Here is an 18,815-nt window from a genome sequence, read left to right as displayed (position 1 = left end):
CATTATCTAAGTACCTTTCCAGTTTTCAACTTGAGGCCATTTAATGCTGGATATATGCTAAAAGTACTGTCATCATTATTAAAGAAAGGGTTGTCAATTGTTAGTTTCAAATTTAGATTACAGATTCTATAATGTGAACTGTAATTTTGTATTATAGATTTTACATTTTCTATTTCAGATTTTTTTTCCAAATTTGTATTATGGTACGTATAATTTGAAATATAAATTTGTATTATATATTAAATGTATTTGTATTTTGAATTGTTTTTTAAATTTATATTACGGATTATACAATAAAATATAATTTTATATTATGAATTATATAACTTGTAATTAACATTCTGGATTTTTTTTTTCAAATTTGTATTACAAATTGTATAATATAAAATATAAAGTTACATTATAGATTGTACTATTTAGAATATAATTTACATTTTGTATTGTTTTCAAATTTGTATTATAGTACAATTCAGAATATAAATTTGCATTATAAATTATGTAATTCTGAATATTTATAAATTTAGAGTCCGAAATATTTTTTTCTATTAATTTCAGGAAAGGTATAATTTGAATATTAAAAAATTGATTGTAAGAAAACGGAGGTACAGGAAGAAATTCCCATATCCATGTTGGGCTAACGCCCAAGTTGGGTCCTAATTGGTGAGATGAATGACTACCTTGTTGCCTTGACATACTGTAACAATACGTTTGCTTCCAATGATAATCATTATTAACGTATTTGTTTCCACATCTTCACGAGATTTTAAGAAGTTGATAGTTATAATTTATATTCTATGACTTATATTCTAGTAAAATAAAAACATTCACCCTATCTAAACCCAAAAATAGTATAGAAATTATACTAGTAAAATAAAAACATACACCTTATATATAAACCCAAAACAATATAGAAATTATACTAGCAAAGTAAATACCAATAACTTGTACAAATAATAAAAAAGTGAGTTGAGAACAAGAGAAACTTAAGATAATCAAGATGATGTAATGGAATGTAACATAAACTAAACTTTTTTATTATAAACAAATTTATATCTTTGAATAATAACTGTGTTAATTACCAAGATACTCACTAATAAATGATGGGAAATCAAGTACTTTGATGAGAAAATGTTTGATGATCAATAATTATCTCAAACCAACTAAAAATGTATTTAAAATAGTACACTGGATATAAGTTTTATCTTATGATTAAATTAGACTTGATAAACTCACTTTTTTCTAAAATCAATAATATTATAGATCTCAGCTTAACTAAACATACAATCAAACCTATATATAAATAAAAGTAAATATGTCTGATCGTTGAAGTAGTTGCAGTTGGACAAAGTCTAGGGGTGGCAATGTGGGCCGGCCCGCCCCGCCCCGCACATTTTATGCGAGCCGCATACTCTAGCCCGCCCCGCATATACATTGGCCCGCGGGCCTGCGGGCCGACCCGCTTTTTTTTTTTTAATTTTTTTATTTATTTATTTATTTTATAATAAAACTTTCAATGTTTAAAAATTGGGAAACTTTAAGAAGTTCACAAAATTAAGTAAAGACTTTGGGGAATTAGATGATAAATTGATAATTCAACATTTTCATCATATTCATACTATGACATACACAATGTATTCTTTAAATTTTAGCACATTAAAAATTACACAATACTTGTCTTTTCCAATTATACAAGTATTTGAAATGTTAATGCAAGAGTCCATAAAAGAAGTAATTAATATATACAAGTACAAGTTTTTTTTTTTTTAAATTTTATGCGGGCTTGCGGGCCGGCCCGCGCGGACCGCGAGCTAGCCCGTGCGGACTGCGGGCCTATGCGGGCCGAACCCGCACGGGCTTGCAAGCTCAATATCCTGGCCCGCCCCGCATTTTTTCTGCGGACCTGCGGGCCGGGCCCGCGAGCCAGGCCCTAATTGCCACCCCTAACAAAGTCACAACAATGACTATTACCATATGCACATAACATGTCTTATAAAAGTAATAAGCTTTTTGTTATCTTTATGTGCTGCAGTTGCGCAGGACATTTGCAAATCCACGAATTTTGTAGAGAAAGCAACAAATTTGGATTATTCGTGGATTTATCCGTGTTGTTTTTCTGTTATATCTTCAAAATACATATTAATTTTAATGTATTTTTAATGTTCGGCAAGTACAACGTAAAAAAGTTGGTAAAAATTTCTGGATTAGAGAGCAACAAACAATAATTGACATCCTAGCTTAACACAATCTATAAGCTAAATTGTGAAAATAATATACAAAATGGAGGATTATGATTTCAAGGCTTATGGTGCTGGGTGTAGATGTAGTCCAGGTGAGCTTCTAAAGTCATTCTTCTCTGCACACATTCTTCGTCTCCACCTCTGCAGTCCTCCACCCCTAGCAGCTGCTGTTTTTCATGACAGAAAAAATAAACTTCAAATCACTCACAAACAAACAATGAAACATGTTCATACTTTTGTTTTAATATTGCATCAAATTTTATAGTATAACAAAAGAACAACATCAAAAGCATCTAATAAACATGTAAAGTTCTGAAATTTGATCTCATGTCTCTTACCTTCAAAGATTCACCTCCCTCCAACTCCAAAGCAAAGTCCTCCTCCCCAAAAACCTCATTCAGTTTTGATCTGTTCCTCCCTGAAGAAACCAAGTTCTGTTCAGTGAGAAAAACACATTCCACAGAGGAACCATCAATGATTCAGACTCAACAATTAATTACCTTGTTCAGTAGTGAGTGGCCGAGCATACGAAGAAACTAAGAAGAAAAGGAAAAACAAGAGAGCTCCAAGGTGCAGCAGATTAAGCTTCATGTTTGAGGTGTTGAATGAGAGAGAGAGAGAGAGAGAAAAAAAAAAAGGGTGTTGGGAGAAGCAGAGTATAAAGAAGAGAGATATAAATACATACATGCAAGGAAAGTGGTCAATGTTTGTTGCTCACGTGAAGGTTCCCAAAAGAAAGCACTTCCATTACAATTCCAATACCTGATAAACTGGGCCCAGTCACCATGTTATTATTATATTATGAAATTAGTATTACTCTCCATGCGAATGTGACCAGACCAGACCAAACTACTATTTGTATATGATGTGTATGGAAGTGCTTTAGTCATTGTCTGCCATAGTGGTCCAACCACACTCCAAAAAGCATTCATGAAACACCCATGTAGTTGTGCTTTGACAGTGTTACCAAGTCAACGTTCAGGACACACTCACAGCTGTTCTCCAACCTCATCTCTTACCACTGCCATTAAACACCTGCCACACTTTACACTTCCATTCTGAGAAACAAATTATTCATTCATCCTTAAGTAGTAAATAATCCTTAATTTGTGTCGGTGTTGAAAGTCAAACATCGATTAAAAATAAGACCAATTTAACTGATTTTGTGAAATTGAGTTAGACCTAAAGTCTACTACGTACGTGTTAAATCATTTTCAAGAAGATATTAAAGTGAGAACATGCCCAGCAGATGTGGTATTCGGCAAGCTTATGCTTATGAAGCTTCAATGTATCTGTCATGTTTTTTTATCCTGATAGTGGATCATCAATAACTGTGTGCCTCTAAAATATGTCTCTCACCAAGTCCACTGTGTTATGGGAAATTGTGAAGCTGATTGTTACTCCACTTTGGAATTCCGAGTTAGAGGGTCTTATTTATGATTTGTCCTTTGCATGTAAATTAATTGATATAGCTAGATTGAGGCAAAGATTGTGCTTCTCTTTTGGAGGATTTGCATCTTGCTGTCTCTTGCAACAAACATAAACAAATTAAAGGAAAAAGGCACTGTCGGATTGGGATTCGGCACCACCATATTTGTTTAATTGTGTAAGGAAATTAGTTAGAGAATTGAGTTGGATTATTAAAAAGGTTATTAGTGTGCATGATTGCAACCATGAGATGATGTCTCTTTCTTCTTTCTATTGTGCCATGTTGAACAAAGTCCTATATATCAGAAAAAGAATGTCCTAAACCATGAAAAACAAATTAAGGTGGGTGGATCAGATTCCAGCATCTTTTAAGGACAAGAGAAACATTATTTGAAAGATTAATTATGATTTACACCCTATTTATATACTACAAAAATTTCTTATACATAACAATCTAAAAATCATGTTAGCATTTATTATTTTTTTCACTTTGGGGAATGGGAATGACATGCCTGAAACAGTTTATAGTTGGTAATGATTTGATTTTTTTCCACTTGTAATTACATGTATATATAGTACCACAAATGGACAACTCATGTTGACTCACCAGTCTGCAAATTTCCAGGATGTCATGTGGCATGTCATGCCTCACGCTTGCAAGAAGACACACCAAAACTTTGTCCACTTCTCCACAAGATTAATTCACGGTAGATCCCTCTAAAATTATTCCTTTTATTTTAATATACGAAAAAAAAATTGTAATTTTATGATTTTGTGTATAATACATGATTTTAGAAAGAAATCTTGTAATTTTATAATTCTGTGTTAAATATATGATTGTTTAACGTGGGAGAAGACTATCATTTGCTCTGTTACCACTAATAATTTTTTTTTCATAAAAAAGGTGTACAGATTTTTTTTCGTACCTTTTTTCATCATGGAAAGTGGGAAGTGGCATGTGCATCACAGAATGTGAGATATTTGCGGTAAAATGTTTGTTTCCAACCAGTGAACTCAAACCTGGTAAAACTAAAATGAGAGTAGTAGGATCCTGATTTTTGCAGTAACTGCAGGATTCTGCATTCGAGGTTCAAATTCAAATTTCCTTCGATCAGAAAATGGACAGTGTAAAACAGTTTTGTACTGTTTATATATCTTCTGGTTATCATTAGTTTTTGCTGTAAAAATTAGTTTTGTTTGATTGTGGTACTTATTCTTATAAAACCATATAATTATATAATTATGAATACAAGTAAATAAAAATGAGAAAAACGAGTATTATATAAAAAGATTAATAAATTTTATTATTTTAAGATTTTGGATAAGAAGTAATATTAATTTCTAATTTAGATTATACTCATCAATATATTAAAATCATCATTCTCGATCCGAGTTTATGAATTCTTCGGATCTGGATTTGGTATCTCTCGTAAAGATTCTAGAAAAAAATTTATAGGAGAGACAAAAAATTAATGAGATCTGAATCTAACTATAAGGATTGACACTATTCTCAATATAAAATATTAAGATAATAAATTTATAATTCTTTATCTTTATATAATATTTTACTTTCTCATTTTAATTCGATGTAAAATTTAAACTCACGTTTAAATTATTAAAATTTATTTTATTAGTACTACATCTCTTTATATATATATATCATTGTAGTAAATATTCTAAAAAAAATAGCCATCAATATCATATTGATCGGTGCATTCCAAAGTTAAATGTAAAAAAGAAAGTTCGGTATACTTAAAAAGCAATTTTACTGATGCTGGTAATGATAATGTTTACACGTGTAGGATTTACAAGCTTTTGCATAGATCAAATTAATAATCCATGATATGAATAGAGACTAATTATATTGTGGATAAAAATAATAATATATCAAAGACAACGAAAGTGGATATTATATATTAAAAATAAGACTCTTAAAGTGCTTGAAACCTGGGAACCTACCCCAAGAAATCTCTTAAATCATGGGTTCAGTTAAATTCTAAAGGGAAAAAAGAAAAAATTGGAGGAGAATAATTAGGTAGGCAAGAGTGTGAGGTGTGAACAAATCAAATCAAGTTCATAGCTTTTAAAAAAGGCACTGAGACATTATGTGCTTTTGCAAGTTGATAATGTTAGCATTGATTTTTACTTGTTGAGAAGAGAAGAAAATTAGTTGTTTTTGCCTTTTTAGGGCTTAAAAGGCATCTTCAGGACTCTGTATTAAGGATGCATGATAAAAGCATTACCAAAGTCACTTGAGTAGTGCCTATAACACTTTTTTTTCTTTCTTCTCTTTATCTTTCAAACTTTATGTGCATTTTTTCACACAACTTTTCCCCAACACCCTGCCACTAAATTATGAGAATGGGTAGGAATGCAACCCCCCACCTTAAATTATTTTTAATTAAAATTAAAGTCATTTTTTGAAATACAAACTTAAATAAAAAATAATCCTAAAACATAATTCAAATTAAAATCGACTACAGAATATTGAAACAAATTAATTTTTTTTTTAAAAAAAGTCAAATAATTTTCACTGCAAAATATTAATTTATGTAAAAACTAATCACTTTAAGAATAATTGCAATTCTATGGATATAAATAAAAAACATAAATACATAAAACTAAAGTATAAATAGGTATCCCGTTATCAATATTTCCATTATTGATAACTTTACTTTGATCTTTTAGTTTTTAAAAATTATTCAAAACATTCTTCGTTGTTAATGATGAATTTTACCTATCTATAGCTTAAAACATTTTTTTTTGTATCCCAAACTATGGGGAACAAGGGTCTATAAGATAATGATTATGATTAAAATATTTCTATTAAAACATGTACAATGGATACATCAGAAATCACAATCAAAATACGTTAACAGCTCTTTTTAATAAATGGTTGTGCTTAAACTATTTAACAACTAGTGTTTTCAAGCGAGGCTAACATTTATTTTAGAATATTTCTTTTGGTATTGTAATCGTTTTTGTATTTTTTGAAATCTAAAAATCAAGTAAGATTACAAAATGGAAAAAATATGAATTATATGTTGCTGTGTTTTTTCTTGTAAGAGCAATTTTGTTATTCCAAAAAGTAATGCAAGGAGCCATTGGTTGTCGGAACTTAAAATGTAAATTTCTATGTTATATATAATATTATGTGAATTTAAAATCAACAGTTGAGATGGCCGAGTTGGTCTAAGGCGCCAGATTAAGGTTCTGGTCCGAAAGGGTGTGGGTTCAAATCCCACTCTCAACAAAATTAATCTTTTTTCATCAATCTGGGCGAGTCAGCGCCAACATTATATATTTTTTCGTTTCTCGGTCCATCAATGTGGGCTTAATTTGCTTTTTTGTGTTTTGGGTCATAAAATGTTATAGGGCCCGTTATGTGGGCATAGGGTGTGTTTTTCCTCGGTCCATCAATGTGGGCTTAATTTGCTTTTGTTGTGTTTTGGGTCATAAATTGTTATGGGCCCGTTATGGACTGTTCATTTGAGGAGCAGCCCAAAGAGAATACTTCAGCATAGGCTTGGTCTGAGATATGAATATTGTCAAACGCATAGGGTGTGTTTATTTTCATTACTGTTTTTATTATATATTTCTATTATCACTCTTATGTGAGTTGTTTTTTAATCTAAATTACTACCTTTTAGAACCAAACTATTAACAAAGGGTTCTAAATGATTTTCTAATACAAAAATAATAATATACACGTGTAAATGGTAATTGACATTTTTCTTTCTGAAACTTTTCGGCAACCATAATAATATTATATATATATATATATATATATATATATATATAAGGGAATTTTGCATGGACTAAAGAATTTTGAGTCTCGCATAGATAAATTTTCTTTTTATCTGAAAGAGTATATATATTTATATAATCTAAAAAATAAATAGAATTTGAAACTTAAACCCTCAAGTATATGAGACAATGTTAATTTTACTACATAATTTTCTTCAAGTGTACACACACATATTATAATAATGATAATAAGTATAGATAAAAGAAAATTGTTGTTTGGACGAAGATTCGTGAAATTGATCTATAGGTGAAATTATTTCTGTCTAATATTTTTATTTTGATGGAAAATTTATTACAAATGAGAGATAAACAAACTAAAATAAAACAAAAATGTTACTTTTTATCACTTATAATCACAAAAACGTTTTAGACAAAAACGTTACGTTTAAGTACTTTTTTGTCACGAATCTCAAGAGACGAAAATTAAGAACACATTCTGACTCTTACACCGATAGATATGTGTTTTTCCTTTCCTAGAGTTCAATAATTCTGGTTCTAAAAAATGTCTGTCCCATCTCTTTCTCTCTTCTCCTTTATATAGGCCTCAAACCTACTTGATTTGTAGGAAAAGCGTGTTAGTGTGACAAAATATCAGCAACTGAATCCTATTTTTCCGTTGGATATTAAATCTCTTTCTCTTAGGAACGAACTAACCACCTTGGCCCAAATCCTCCTCGCCCCAATTATTGCTTAGTCCAAATCCTGTTTGGCTCAATTCCTGCTCGACGCAATTCATGCTCAGCCTAATTCCTGCTCGATCCAATTCATGCTTGGATTCTTTGTTTGACACATCGGCCCATAACTGAAATTCCTCATTTTATGATAAATATTTATCGGGTCAAAATCAAAATGAGCATGTTAGATCGTAGTTCCCTATATGTTACAAGTACAATTAAAATAAATTCTCACCTATGAATCTAATTAGCTATGCAACAAAAAGCTTTCTTCCCAAAAGCTAGAAGTTTCGAACAAAATTCGTGTAACTTCCAAATAGACATGTGATTGTCTTTTGATTACTACTTTTCTATTTTCTTTGAAATTTCTTTTCAACCACCACAACTTTGTTTTATTTGAGGCATAATTAATTTAAGAAATCGTATTTTAAAATGAAATGTGTTTATACAGAAAATAAAACACTGACAAAAATATAAAAGTAGGAGTTTATAATCGTTATTTAAATCATAATGCATCTAAATGCTGAAAAAATAATTAAAAACCCTCATCGAACTTAGTTAACAATAACAATAAATTAATATTTACATTTTTCATTTGCCTGATATCTTCTATTTTCTCATATTATTACACATTTTTTTTATTTGAATCAATTATACTAAAATATATTCTCGAGAGGAAAATAAAAATATTTAAAGTGCCTTTCACTCAATCAATCGTCTATGACAAATACACACACTTCGTTTCTTATTTCAAGTCAATGTCAATTGTTGTGGTTGTGGTATATGCCATTTACTACTATAATATGTATGCACTTTTGCCATTTTTACCCTTCCTTTGTTGCCTTTTGAAGTCAAAAATTGTGGATTTTAATGTAATTTAAAGCCTCATATTCTCTTTTTTTCAAAAGTGTGGAGAAAATATCTTCCCTCAAAGTAACAAGTTTTCTTTTTCTTTTCTCACAGTGATCTTTGAAATAATTGTGGAAAGTTTTGTTAGGTTTTCCTATTTCCATAATGAAGCTTAGGATATAGAACTTTTGCATTATTGGGAATATAATAGATGGGTATGTGATATTTGTTAGTTTAATAGTTTAAAAAAATGTTTTTTAGTAGATATTTATATCTTTTAATTCATATTCACAAAGAAAGGGATTTATTAGATTGTGATTGGTGAGAAAATTTGGAAATTTTAAACCAAATAGTAGATTTTTTACCATTTTATTTCAATTTAAACACAATTAAAATAAAGTATTTTGCATCCATATAGAGGAAAAAATATTGATACCATGTCTTAACATTCAATGTGATTACTTGTACATATTCTTATACTCAAGTGAATAAAGAAAAATTTAAAAATTTTTGTAAGAAAGTTATAGCATCTCAAATAATATTTTTTTATTGATTTTTTTTATTCTGATAAGAAAAGGTGAATAAAGAAAGATGAAGATGAAAAATGTTCTTAATATATTTTGATGGATAAAATGCTTTATTGAGATTAATCCAATTTGTTTAAATTGAAATAATTTTATTAATCATGTTTATGATATGTTGGAAAAGGAAAAAAAGTGTTATTGATCTAAGTATTTGACATAATATGTTGTTGGAGAAATTTTTGTTCTAATGATATTATTTTAATCAAAATTTCTCATGAGATGGGTAGAGCACCGGTTTTTTTTTTCTCTATTTTATTAAATTGATACATCAAAATTAAAATGCAAAAGACTAAATTTTTGTAATATGTTTTATTCGAAAGATGTAAATCAAAATATACCTGGAATCTTTACAGGAAGACTTTCGATACAAGGACCATACTGGTACTGCACTCGTCTGAGCCGGAGCCCAATCACATAAGACATTGACACTACTCTCAACCCAAAACCTTAAGGCAGTGGGTTTATGGGTCTTTATCCTTATATGGTGCTCTACTTTCTCAATTCTGGTCAATGTGGGACTTAGACTCACACTTGGATTCCTAACAATTATTGATAACAATAAAATCTTTTAATACGTAAATTAACAAACATCTTATTTTATCTAATTAAACATATTAGTTAATTAAAATTATAAAATATTTATATAATTAAGTTGGTTTTAATTGTATATAATAAACAAAGGGCAGAAATTTTCAACACGTTTTTATTAGGGTGAATCAAGCAAACCAAAACAGAATATATATATATATATATATATATATATATATATATATATATATATATAATAATAATAATAATAATAATAAATTCATCCATTTTGACATTCATAATTATAAATGGATTATATCTAATTTATAAATTCAGTAAACTCGACTTAACTTAATTATATTTTTGCATACTTGGATATAATTGAATTTTATTTATTACGTGTAAATAGAATTAGGTTGAATAATAAGTTTGTGAATTCCAAATTTCATGAACTTGATCAAAATCAATTGTATGCTAATACTAAATACACAACAAAAGATTATTTATATAATTATTTTATTGTAAAAATATATATTTTATTATGTGGATTTTATTTCTGCATCTATCATAAATATTTACATTACCTTATAATATTACAAGTATTTGTTTTGAATATGTTTCTAATAAGTTATATTTTAAAAATTACTTAATCCAATGTTAAAAGGGTATACGTCAGTTGTTGGTGAGTGCGTTAAATTATCGTAGACAAAACAATTATTTGACCTGTTTGTCCCACCTAACACCAAATAATATAGTTAAGTTGAATTCAGATAAATTGTTAAATAAAAATAAAATACACAATTCAAACTAATTAAGTTAAATAAGAAATTTAGATTATACTTTATCTAACTCCACCTACTTATCTTCTTAGTATCTAGCATTCACGCAAAAACAATGATCATAATTATTTTATTTCTATTTTTAAGTCTAAGTCAACTTACACGATCTTTTTTCACACACACATATATATTTTGAAATTCTGATTTTGTAAAGTTAATAATTGTGTTAAACATTTTAGAGATTGATCTTTTATAGTTTAATCAGAAAAATTGTCTCACTTTGCTCAGTCATACATCATCATCAATGTTTTTCTATAATAATATTTTAGAAATAAACTTTTATTTTTTAATCATAAAGTTTCAGAATAAACCCTCACACATTGAACTTAATCAGAAAAGTAGTTGAATGGAGCACAGTGGTTACAAATCCATTGATTAAACACTATCATCCACCTAATCATTTGATTTATGCTCCACTCACTGCATAAGAAACAACAACAAATGGAAAATAAAAGACTACAACGCAATAATTTACATAAATTACATCACTTGATTACGTTTATTACTTGGATTTTAGCTTTGATCCTTACATTTTTTATTTACTTTAGTAGATAATTTTTAAAGAAATTGCCCTAGTGGTGGGTAAAAATTATCAAATGGGTGATACTGACATTGTTAAAAGTGTCTATGTATATCCCAGCACAAAGAAGTACAATAAAAGTAAGAGTTAAATATGACTGTGATCCCTTGAGTTTTAGTGAAATTTGAAATTAGTTTCTTTTTAAAAGTTTTGACCAATTTAGTCCTTCATATTTAAAAATGCATGAATTTAGTCATTTTAACCAAATTTTGTTAAGTTTATCTGACGTTTCAAGCGTATTTCATGATAGTATTTGAATTGTTTACCCCGTTTGACACATTTTCTTTGTTATGTTAACTCAAATATTATCATAAAATGCATTTAAAATGTCAAATAAATTTAACAAAATGTGGTAAGAATGACTAAATTTATGCATTTCTAAAGATAAATGACTAAATTGGTATAAAGTTTTGAAGAATGACTAATTTCAAAATTCATTAAAACTTGAGAGACAAAAACATGTTTTACCCTAATAGTAATACTTTATAACAATCCAAATAAAAAAAATATATTTATAGAAACTAAAATCAATTGGAATTACATTCATTTTTGTAATTTCTAGGTATTGAGGACTGATATTAAATTATTGACGAAGAATGAAGGATATACATAAATTCATGAGAAAATCTCTCTAGAAAAAAAAAATGATAATTTAACTATATAAAAGGAACAAGCGTATCGTGTTCTATTTTTTCTTTATATTAGTGTTTTAAATGATTTATTATCTGTCTAAGTGAAATCATTAAATCTTCATCTAACATTAATGTTAATACGACGAAAAAGCCTGCATTAACTTATTTTAACTAAAATAAGAATAAAAAACTAATGAACCACATTGAATTATTTCAATAAATACTACAAAAATATATTAAACTTATTAAACACATATCAATCATCAAGAATTACAAATAAAAACAATCAATTATGAAAATCAAAACAAATAAAAATGTTCTAAAAGATTATATATTTCAGTTGTATAAGCTTGGTTGTAGAAATTTATCTAAACATATTTGATGTCATGCATATAAGACTCGTTTTTTTTTTTTTTCATTTTCTCTACTCAATGTTTACCTTGTTACATTACTTAGATAAACATGAAAAAAAAAACTGTGAATTTAATCATTACTGTAATAAAAGTTGTTTTTTTTTTGTTTATTTTCTCCTTATGTACAAAAAAAGTACAGATCAAATCACATTTTTAATTTTTAATCCAAATTTTACATGTCTCATTTTGTAATTTTAATTTAAAATTTATTTTAACTCTAATTTATAGTTTAAAAATTACTTTCTTACTAAATTATTTTTGAAAATTCAGTTTACAAATTATTTTTTAAATGTATAATAAAATTTATTCTGTTAGAAACCTTTTACTTTCTTTTCTCAATTTAAACATTTTCTTTTTCTTTTTCACTTCCATTTAGTCCAAAGAAGAAAACCCCATGTGTGTGAAAGAGAATAAAAGAATGTATTGAAGGATGATGTTATAATAAATAATTAATTATTATAAGTTTGGGGTTGATGAGTTCATAAAAGGAGGCTTTTAAAAAATAATATAAGTTAGAAAGAGTGGATTATAAAAATAAGAATTGGTTGGTGCAAAGGAAAGAAAGAAACAACGACCAAGCAAAGAAAGACAACTCATTCTGCACTCCAAGTTTTGACTTCTTTGCTTTAGCAATCAATCTTGAATCGTGAAATTGTGTTGACATATCTTACACCATCGCTTGGTCACGATTGTGAACATCTTACTTACCGTTTATTTTTCAAACCTTAAAAAAAACTTCTATTAGACATTATTATATCATCATATAATTTTTTTAAATAAATAAAATAAAAAATGATTAAATATATTTTAAGTCTTTAAATTTGAACTTTTTTTCAAACTTAAATGTAAAATTAAAATTCATGTTTCAGTTTCAAATTTTGATCTATCTTATTTTTTACTTCACTTAAAAAATAAAAGGTTAAACATGTTTTTGGTCCCTCAACTTTCAACGAATGTTGGAATTAATCCATCTCGAAACTTTAGACTAATTTAGTATTTTATCTTTTGAAATACGTGAATTTAGTCATTTTAATCAAATTTTGTTAAGTTTATTTGACACATTTCAGGATTGTATTTGAGTTGTTCATATTGTTTGACACATTCTTTCTTTAATGTTAAAGTCAAATACTATTATAAAACGCGTTTGAAACATCAAATAAATCTAACAAAATTTGATTAAAATGACTAAATTCACTTATTTTGAAATATAAAGCACTAAATTGGTCTAAAGTTTCAAAATGGATTAATTCCAAAATTCATTAAGAATTAAGGGACCAAAAACATATTTAACTCAAAAATAAAAATATATAATCCTTTTAGTCTAATAATATCAATTTTTGGTGTGTTTTATATTTGCATACGAGGTGAAGAAACTTTCAGGTTAAAAATATTATAGTTACTTATTTTTTAATTTTAATAATCAAATTATATTAATATCATGATATGAACGGATTCCGATATTACATATTACATACTAAAAACATATTTAATTTCAAATAAAAAATAAGAAAACATGAAAGGTCAACCAAGATTTATAATAAAGTAATACACAAACAAAAATAAGTTTACACGCTCTCTATTTTACACACACGAGTCATCTTGCTTAGCCTTTATTTTGAAGCTTAATTATGCACTAATTTCTCTATTATAATACCTAAAACCTACCCCTACCACGTTGGGCTAATGCTACTGTGTAGTTATTTGGGAGTAATATTCAACACTTCCTTTTCATGTTTGCAAGTTGCGTCGTGCGTGTGCCCCACTGCTTTTGATGCAGAAACATGTTTAAAAAGGAAAATATTTGTAAATTAATTATGCTCACAAATCAGCGTGGGCCAGGCAAAAATAATTGTAACGTCCTTTGTTTTTCTAGTCACTGGAATGAAAAAGGTTGGTTGTGTGAAATTAAGTGTAGATTGGTAATTTTTTGATAGTAAATATCAAAATATGACATATAATTTATTTTTATTTGAAGTTTATACTTGTGCATTTGGGTTAAAATTTTCACGTTAAGTAAATAAATAATATATAAATAAAATATTTATAAGTAATATTATATTAAATTTAAATAATCATGGCATATAAAATAGGGGAATAATTTTAAAATTTAAAGATTTATTGTATTAAGTATATACCCAACATAGACTGAAAAAATGTCTCATGGAAATTGTTTTGTAGTTAATGACATGAAGCACGACAATAATCGCATTTCCACATGTTACTTTTACTTTTGAATCCTAATAATATCAAAGGCTACAGTGTGTATATGTGAATTTTTTTTATGTGTTCTTGTAAAATTTTATAAGCATGCTTATTATTTATTTAGATTCCCATGTCAATTTTGAGTATAAAGACAACCCAACCTAAAGAGAAAATTGTAAAGAAATAAATTAACCTTCTTACAGATTTTGTTGTATAAAATAACATATTTAACGATAAATAGGATGTATTTTCTGACTTAAAAGTTTAAAACGCATGAAAACTTTACAAATATAAAAAGATGGAAAAAAATAGTAAGAAAATAAAATACACAGAAAGAAGGATATCATATCATTAGAATGCACGTGTCTAGTTTTATATAAAAGAAAAGTGATAAATGCCGAAACTTTTAGCTTATATATTTTAGAAAGTTACTTATACCGGAAAAGGGTTCAATGATAATAGTTGTTGGCTTTGCAACTTCGTAATAAACAAAATTGCTTACGGAAATACAATTTTTTTTGTTTATTTTTACTTTTTCTAATTCAAATTTCGAAATATTATGTCATTCCCACTCTTTCTACCTCCAAAAAATGAGGGCGAAATTATTTGCAGACTTGATAAAAATATCTACAGAAGCACAATCTTTTTAAAACATCCAATTTTCAGGCTTATTACACTCGATGTTACGTTGTCCAATTAAATTTAATTTGATAAATTTAAAATATATTTTTTAATCATACATTGATATATACATATTTTTTAAATGATTGTTTGGAAGTCGTAATTACTCACACGCTAGCTTTTCATCCATTCAATGAGCCATTTCTCCTTTAAAGGTGGTTGGTAGAGAAGCAAAAGTGGAGGCATTGCAACAAAATGAAAACGACAATAAATAAACAGAAAAAGAGAAAAAAGAAAGGAAAAAAAGGACGACGAATCCCACATCGAATTATAGTGAGCAATGGGGTGTAGGTACAATTATGCGTTTAAAGGTGCTGCAAGCTCCACCACCACGTATTCTATTAGCTTAAATAAATTTGATTAAAAAAAGGAAATCCACGCAAGTAAAGAACGAGAACGAGAACACCAGTGAAAATATATGGTGTGATGATAAAAATAATGAGGTTTTTGTTTTGTTTTTTTATTCACAAAATTCAGAATGGAGGTGTGAAGAGAAAGAAAGAGGAAACAATGGAAATCAATGTCGGGGGGAGGAAGGGGTCCAGGGTGTCATGTCCATAGGGTAACTTCCCAGCACTCGCAAGAAGGAGGTGAATTCCTGAACTTCAGCAAGCGCGTTTTGAGCCCTCACTTCAGCCATGGAAGCCTCAAAATCGACGTAGAACAAGTACTCGAAGTGCTTTGCGGTTCCCACGTTTGCGTCATCAACAAGCCGAATGGGACGGTTGCGGTGCGGCCGCGACTCGATCTTCGTCAAGCTAATGTTGCGAAACGCAAAAGCGGAAAGGACTTTGAAAAGCACGGAGGTGCCTTTGTCGTGTGCGAAAACAATGCTCGTTTTGAAAGGGCGGTCGGTGCGGGGGATGATGGGCTCTCTGGCCAGCATCACGAAGCGCGTCACGTTGCTTGGATCGTCTTGGATGCCATCCGCCATCACGTTCAGGCCGTAGAGCTCCGCCGCGCGTGCGCTCGCGATGGCGGCGGTGTCGCGGAGGTTGTTTGCGGCGACGAACTCCGCGGCGCCGGCGGTATCGTCGACGGCCTCGCGCGCCACGTTGAGGCCGAGTTTGGTGAGCGTGTGCTCGCACTGAGAGAGCGCCTGCGGATGCGAGATTACGCGCGTGAGGAATTCCTTGCGGACGCCGGGGAGGGCGAGGAGGCAGTGGTGGACCGGGAGCTGGACCTCGCCGACGATGTGGAGGCGGTGGCGGAGGAGGAGGTCGTAGTTGCGGTGGATCGAGCCTCCGAGGGAGTTTTCCACCGGTAAAACCGCTCGATCGGCGATCCAAAGCTCCACCGCCTGAAACGCCACCTCGAACTGGTCGCACGGGATGGCCTCGCAGTTCGGATAGGCTTTCCCGGCTGCGGCCTCGGAGTACGCGCCGGGAACGCCCTGGTAAGCGACTCTGAGCTTCGAGCCGTGCATCGGCGCCGGGGAGAGGTCAGAGATTGTAAGCGGCTTCGGCGGGAGCGGCTTGTTATTAGCCTCGAGGTTCCCGATGGGAACGAGTTGAAAGTCGCTGACGGCTGCCTTGTGGCCATTAACGGAGGCGACGTGGTCGGCAGTGCCACCGTTCTTGTCGGCTGAGGAGGCTTGTTCCTGAGAAACAACCTTGCTGGCTAAGATGGCGCATGAGCTCTGCCAATCGGCTCGACTGGAGCCGACTCCGTAGCTCGCCGGTTCGAATGCGTAAGCGCATTTGACGGAGAGTCGGGTTGGTCCGAGGCGGCGCGTGCGGATAACGTGGTTGAGGTTAAGCGCGTTGGAGGTTGGGGGTGAAAGAGTCTGCATATCGATGTGGGAGTGAAGCAAGAAAAAATATTAGACAATAATGGAGTTAGATTGAGGAGTATTGGAGTGGATTAGGTGAAGCTTGGTGTTCTCTTTGGAGAAGGGAACCTCTCAAGCTGAGAGAGAAAAGGGGTGGTTATGCTCTTTATATATTTTTGTTAGTGGGATGTTTGGAAGGTGAGGAAACGGGTAGTGAAGCTGCATAACATGTCATCATGATGATCATGATGATGGATAGGATGGGTTCATGGATGGATGGATGGTGTATGTGGTGGTTCGGTCAATCTCACACCTACCCTCATTTCCAACCTATTCTTACATTTACTTTTTTCTTTCTTCTATTTCTGCGCCTCATTTGTCCACGTGTTCCTTTCTCTGTACAAAAATAATATATAATTGTCAAATAAATATATAATTTGATCATATAAATTTTTGTGCAAAAGTAAAGAGAACAGTCAATGGACGATGTAGTGGCTTCATGTATGAAATAGTTAGGGCGGTTAGATACACGAATTATTTGAACGAGTTTAGGTCTGTGATGAAGCTGGTGAAATCATGGGTAGGTAAAACTAGGAAATGTCTAAATTGTCTTATTGTTTATGAAGCATAAGTGTGAATCAAGTTTAGGTATGAAATATTATTATTCTGTAATACAATAAAAATAAAATGTTTCTTGGTGAGTGAAAATAAAATCTAAAATTAAGTGCATCTAAACTAGTTTTTAAATCAATTTTTCTCATTATTGTATTGTATTTGGGGTATGTTGTATTTGTTTGAAGAAAGTCTGAGTAATCTCAAATAAGAGCATTTGAGTTTTTGTTCTCCTTCTATGTTATAATTGTTTTGTATTTATAGAGAAAATCTTCTTAAAAACTATTGAGACTACAAATTTAGAGTACACAAAAACAAACTCATGAGACTAAAATTTTAGAGTACAAGAAAATAAATTTATAAGATTAAAAATTTGAAGTAATATAAAACAAATTCTTAAAGCCAAAAGCTTGGAGTAGTAGGAAATAAATCCATTTTTCACTCTCTTAAATCATTAATATTTTGATAACCAAATATTTTTTCATTATTGGCTTAGATTTCTTTCTAGATTAGTATAGGTAGATTTAGAGATATTATACAATTTGATTAAGGGACAACTTAATGATTTACTTTTGACCTTTAAGATTCACATGTGAATGACAATTATTGAATTACTAATATGATAATACACAATTCTTGACCTTAAGTCAAATAAGATGAAAATATTTAACTAAAAGTGACATTTGAAAACTTTCACTAAGATTTCAAATATTTTGTTATTTTTAAAGAAAATTTTTTCAAATTGTAATGTCTTACATAGTAAATTGTGTGGAAATCATTAATATTTTTGTTGTTAACTTTTATAAATTTAAACTCTAGATTTAAGATTGATATTGGTCTTATCATACTAAGATTAATGTCAAACTGAGTCGAATAAATATTGGCTAAAATTATGATAATATTAATTTTCGTATGAGTTGAGATCGATATTAATCTTATTTTTGGATAATCTTATTATTACAATTTTTTTAAAGTTAA

The 18,815-nt window shown here is 30.1% G+C and overlaps 2 protein-coding genes and 1 non-coding gene across 4 annotated transcripts; 1 reads left to right on the top strand and 2 right to left on the bottom strand.

The window, feature by feature from the left end:
- Positions 1-2,130: 2,130 nt before the first annotated feature.
- PSK3 (PHYTOSULFOKINE 3 PRECURSOR) lies at positions 2,131-2,901 on the bottom strand. Of its 2 annotated transcripts, none has more exons than XM_028073921.2 (3): positions 2,738-2,901; positions 2,576-2,655; positions 2,131-2,401 (listed from the first exon to the last, which is right to left on the bottom strand). In XM_028073921.2, exons 1-3 carry the CDS (start codon positions 2,826-2,828, stop codon positions 2,294-2,296), a joined length of 279 nt encoding a protein of 92 aa, XP_027929722.1. In that variant the 5' UTR covers positions 2,829-2,901; the 3' UTR covers positions 2,131-2,293. The 2 variants fall into 2 exon arrangements, with proteins under 2 accessions (XP_027929722.1, XP_027929721.1); XM_028073920.2 differs by having other exon boundaries at positions 2,131-2,404; positions 2,738-2,899.
- A 3,936-nt stretch (positions 2,902-6,837) lies between these two features.
- TRNAL-AAG (transfer RNA leucine (anticodon AAG)) lies at positions 6,838-6,918 on the top strand. Its single transcript has one exon. It is a non-coding gene; the product is annotated as a tRNA-Leu (tRNA).
- An 8,960-nt stretch (positions 6,919-15,878) lies between these two features.
- On the bottom strand, positions 15,879-17,513 carry LOC114185572 (arogenate dehydratase 3-like). Its single transcript, XM_028073388.2, has one exon. The coding sequence runs from the start codon at positions 17,244-17,246 to the stop codon at positions 15,972-15,974; it is 1,275 nt and encodes a 424-aa protein (XP_027929189.1). The 5' UTR covers positions 17,247-17,513; the 3' UTR covers positions 15,879-15,971.
- Positions 17,514-18,815: the final 1,302 nt, after the last annotated feature.

The sequence above is a fragment of the Vigna unguiculata genome, chromosome 5 (genome assembly GCF_037176805.1).
Source record: "Vigna unguiculata cultivar grain cowpea cultivar isolate G323 ecotype 2 chromosome 5, ASM3717680v1, whole genome shotgun sequence".
Taxonomy (NCBI): Eukaryota; Viridiplantae; Streptophyta; class Magnoliopsida; order Fabales; family Fabaceae; genus Vigna; species Vigna unguiculata.
The sequence above is the reverse complement of the archived record's forward strand: the minus strand, read 5'-3'. Positions and strand labels throughout refer to the sequence as shown.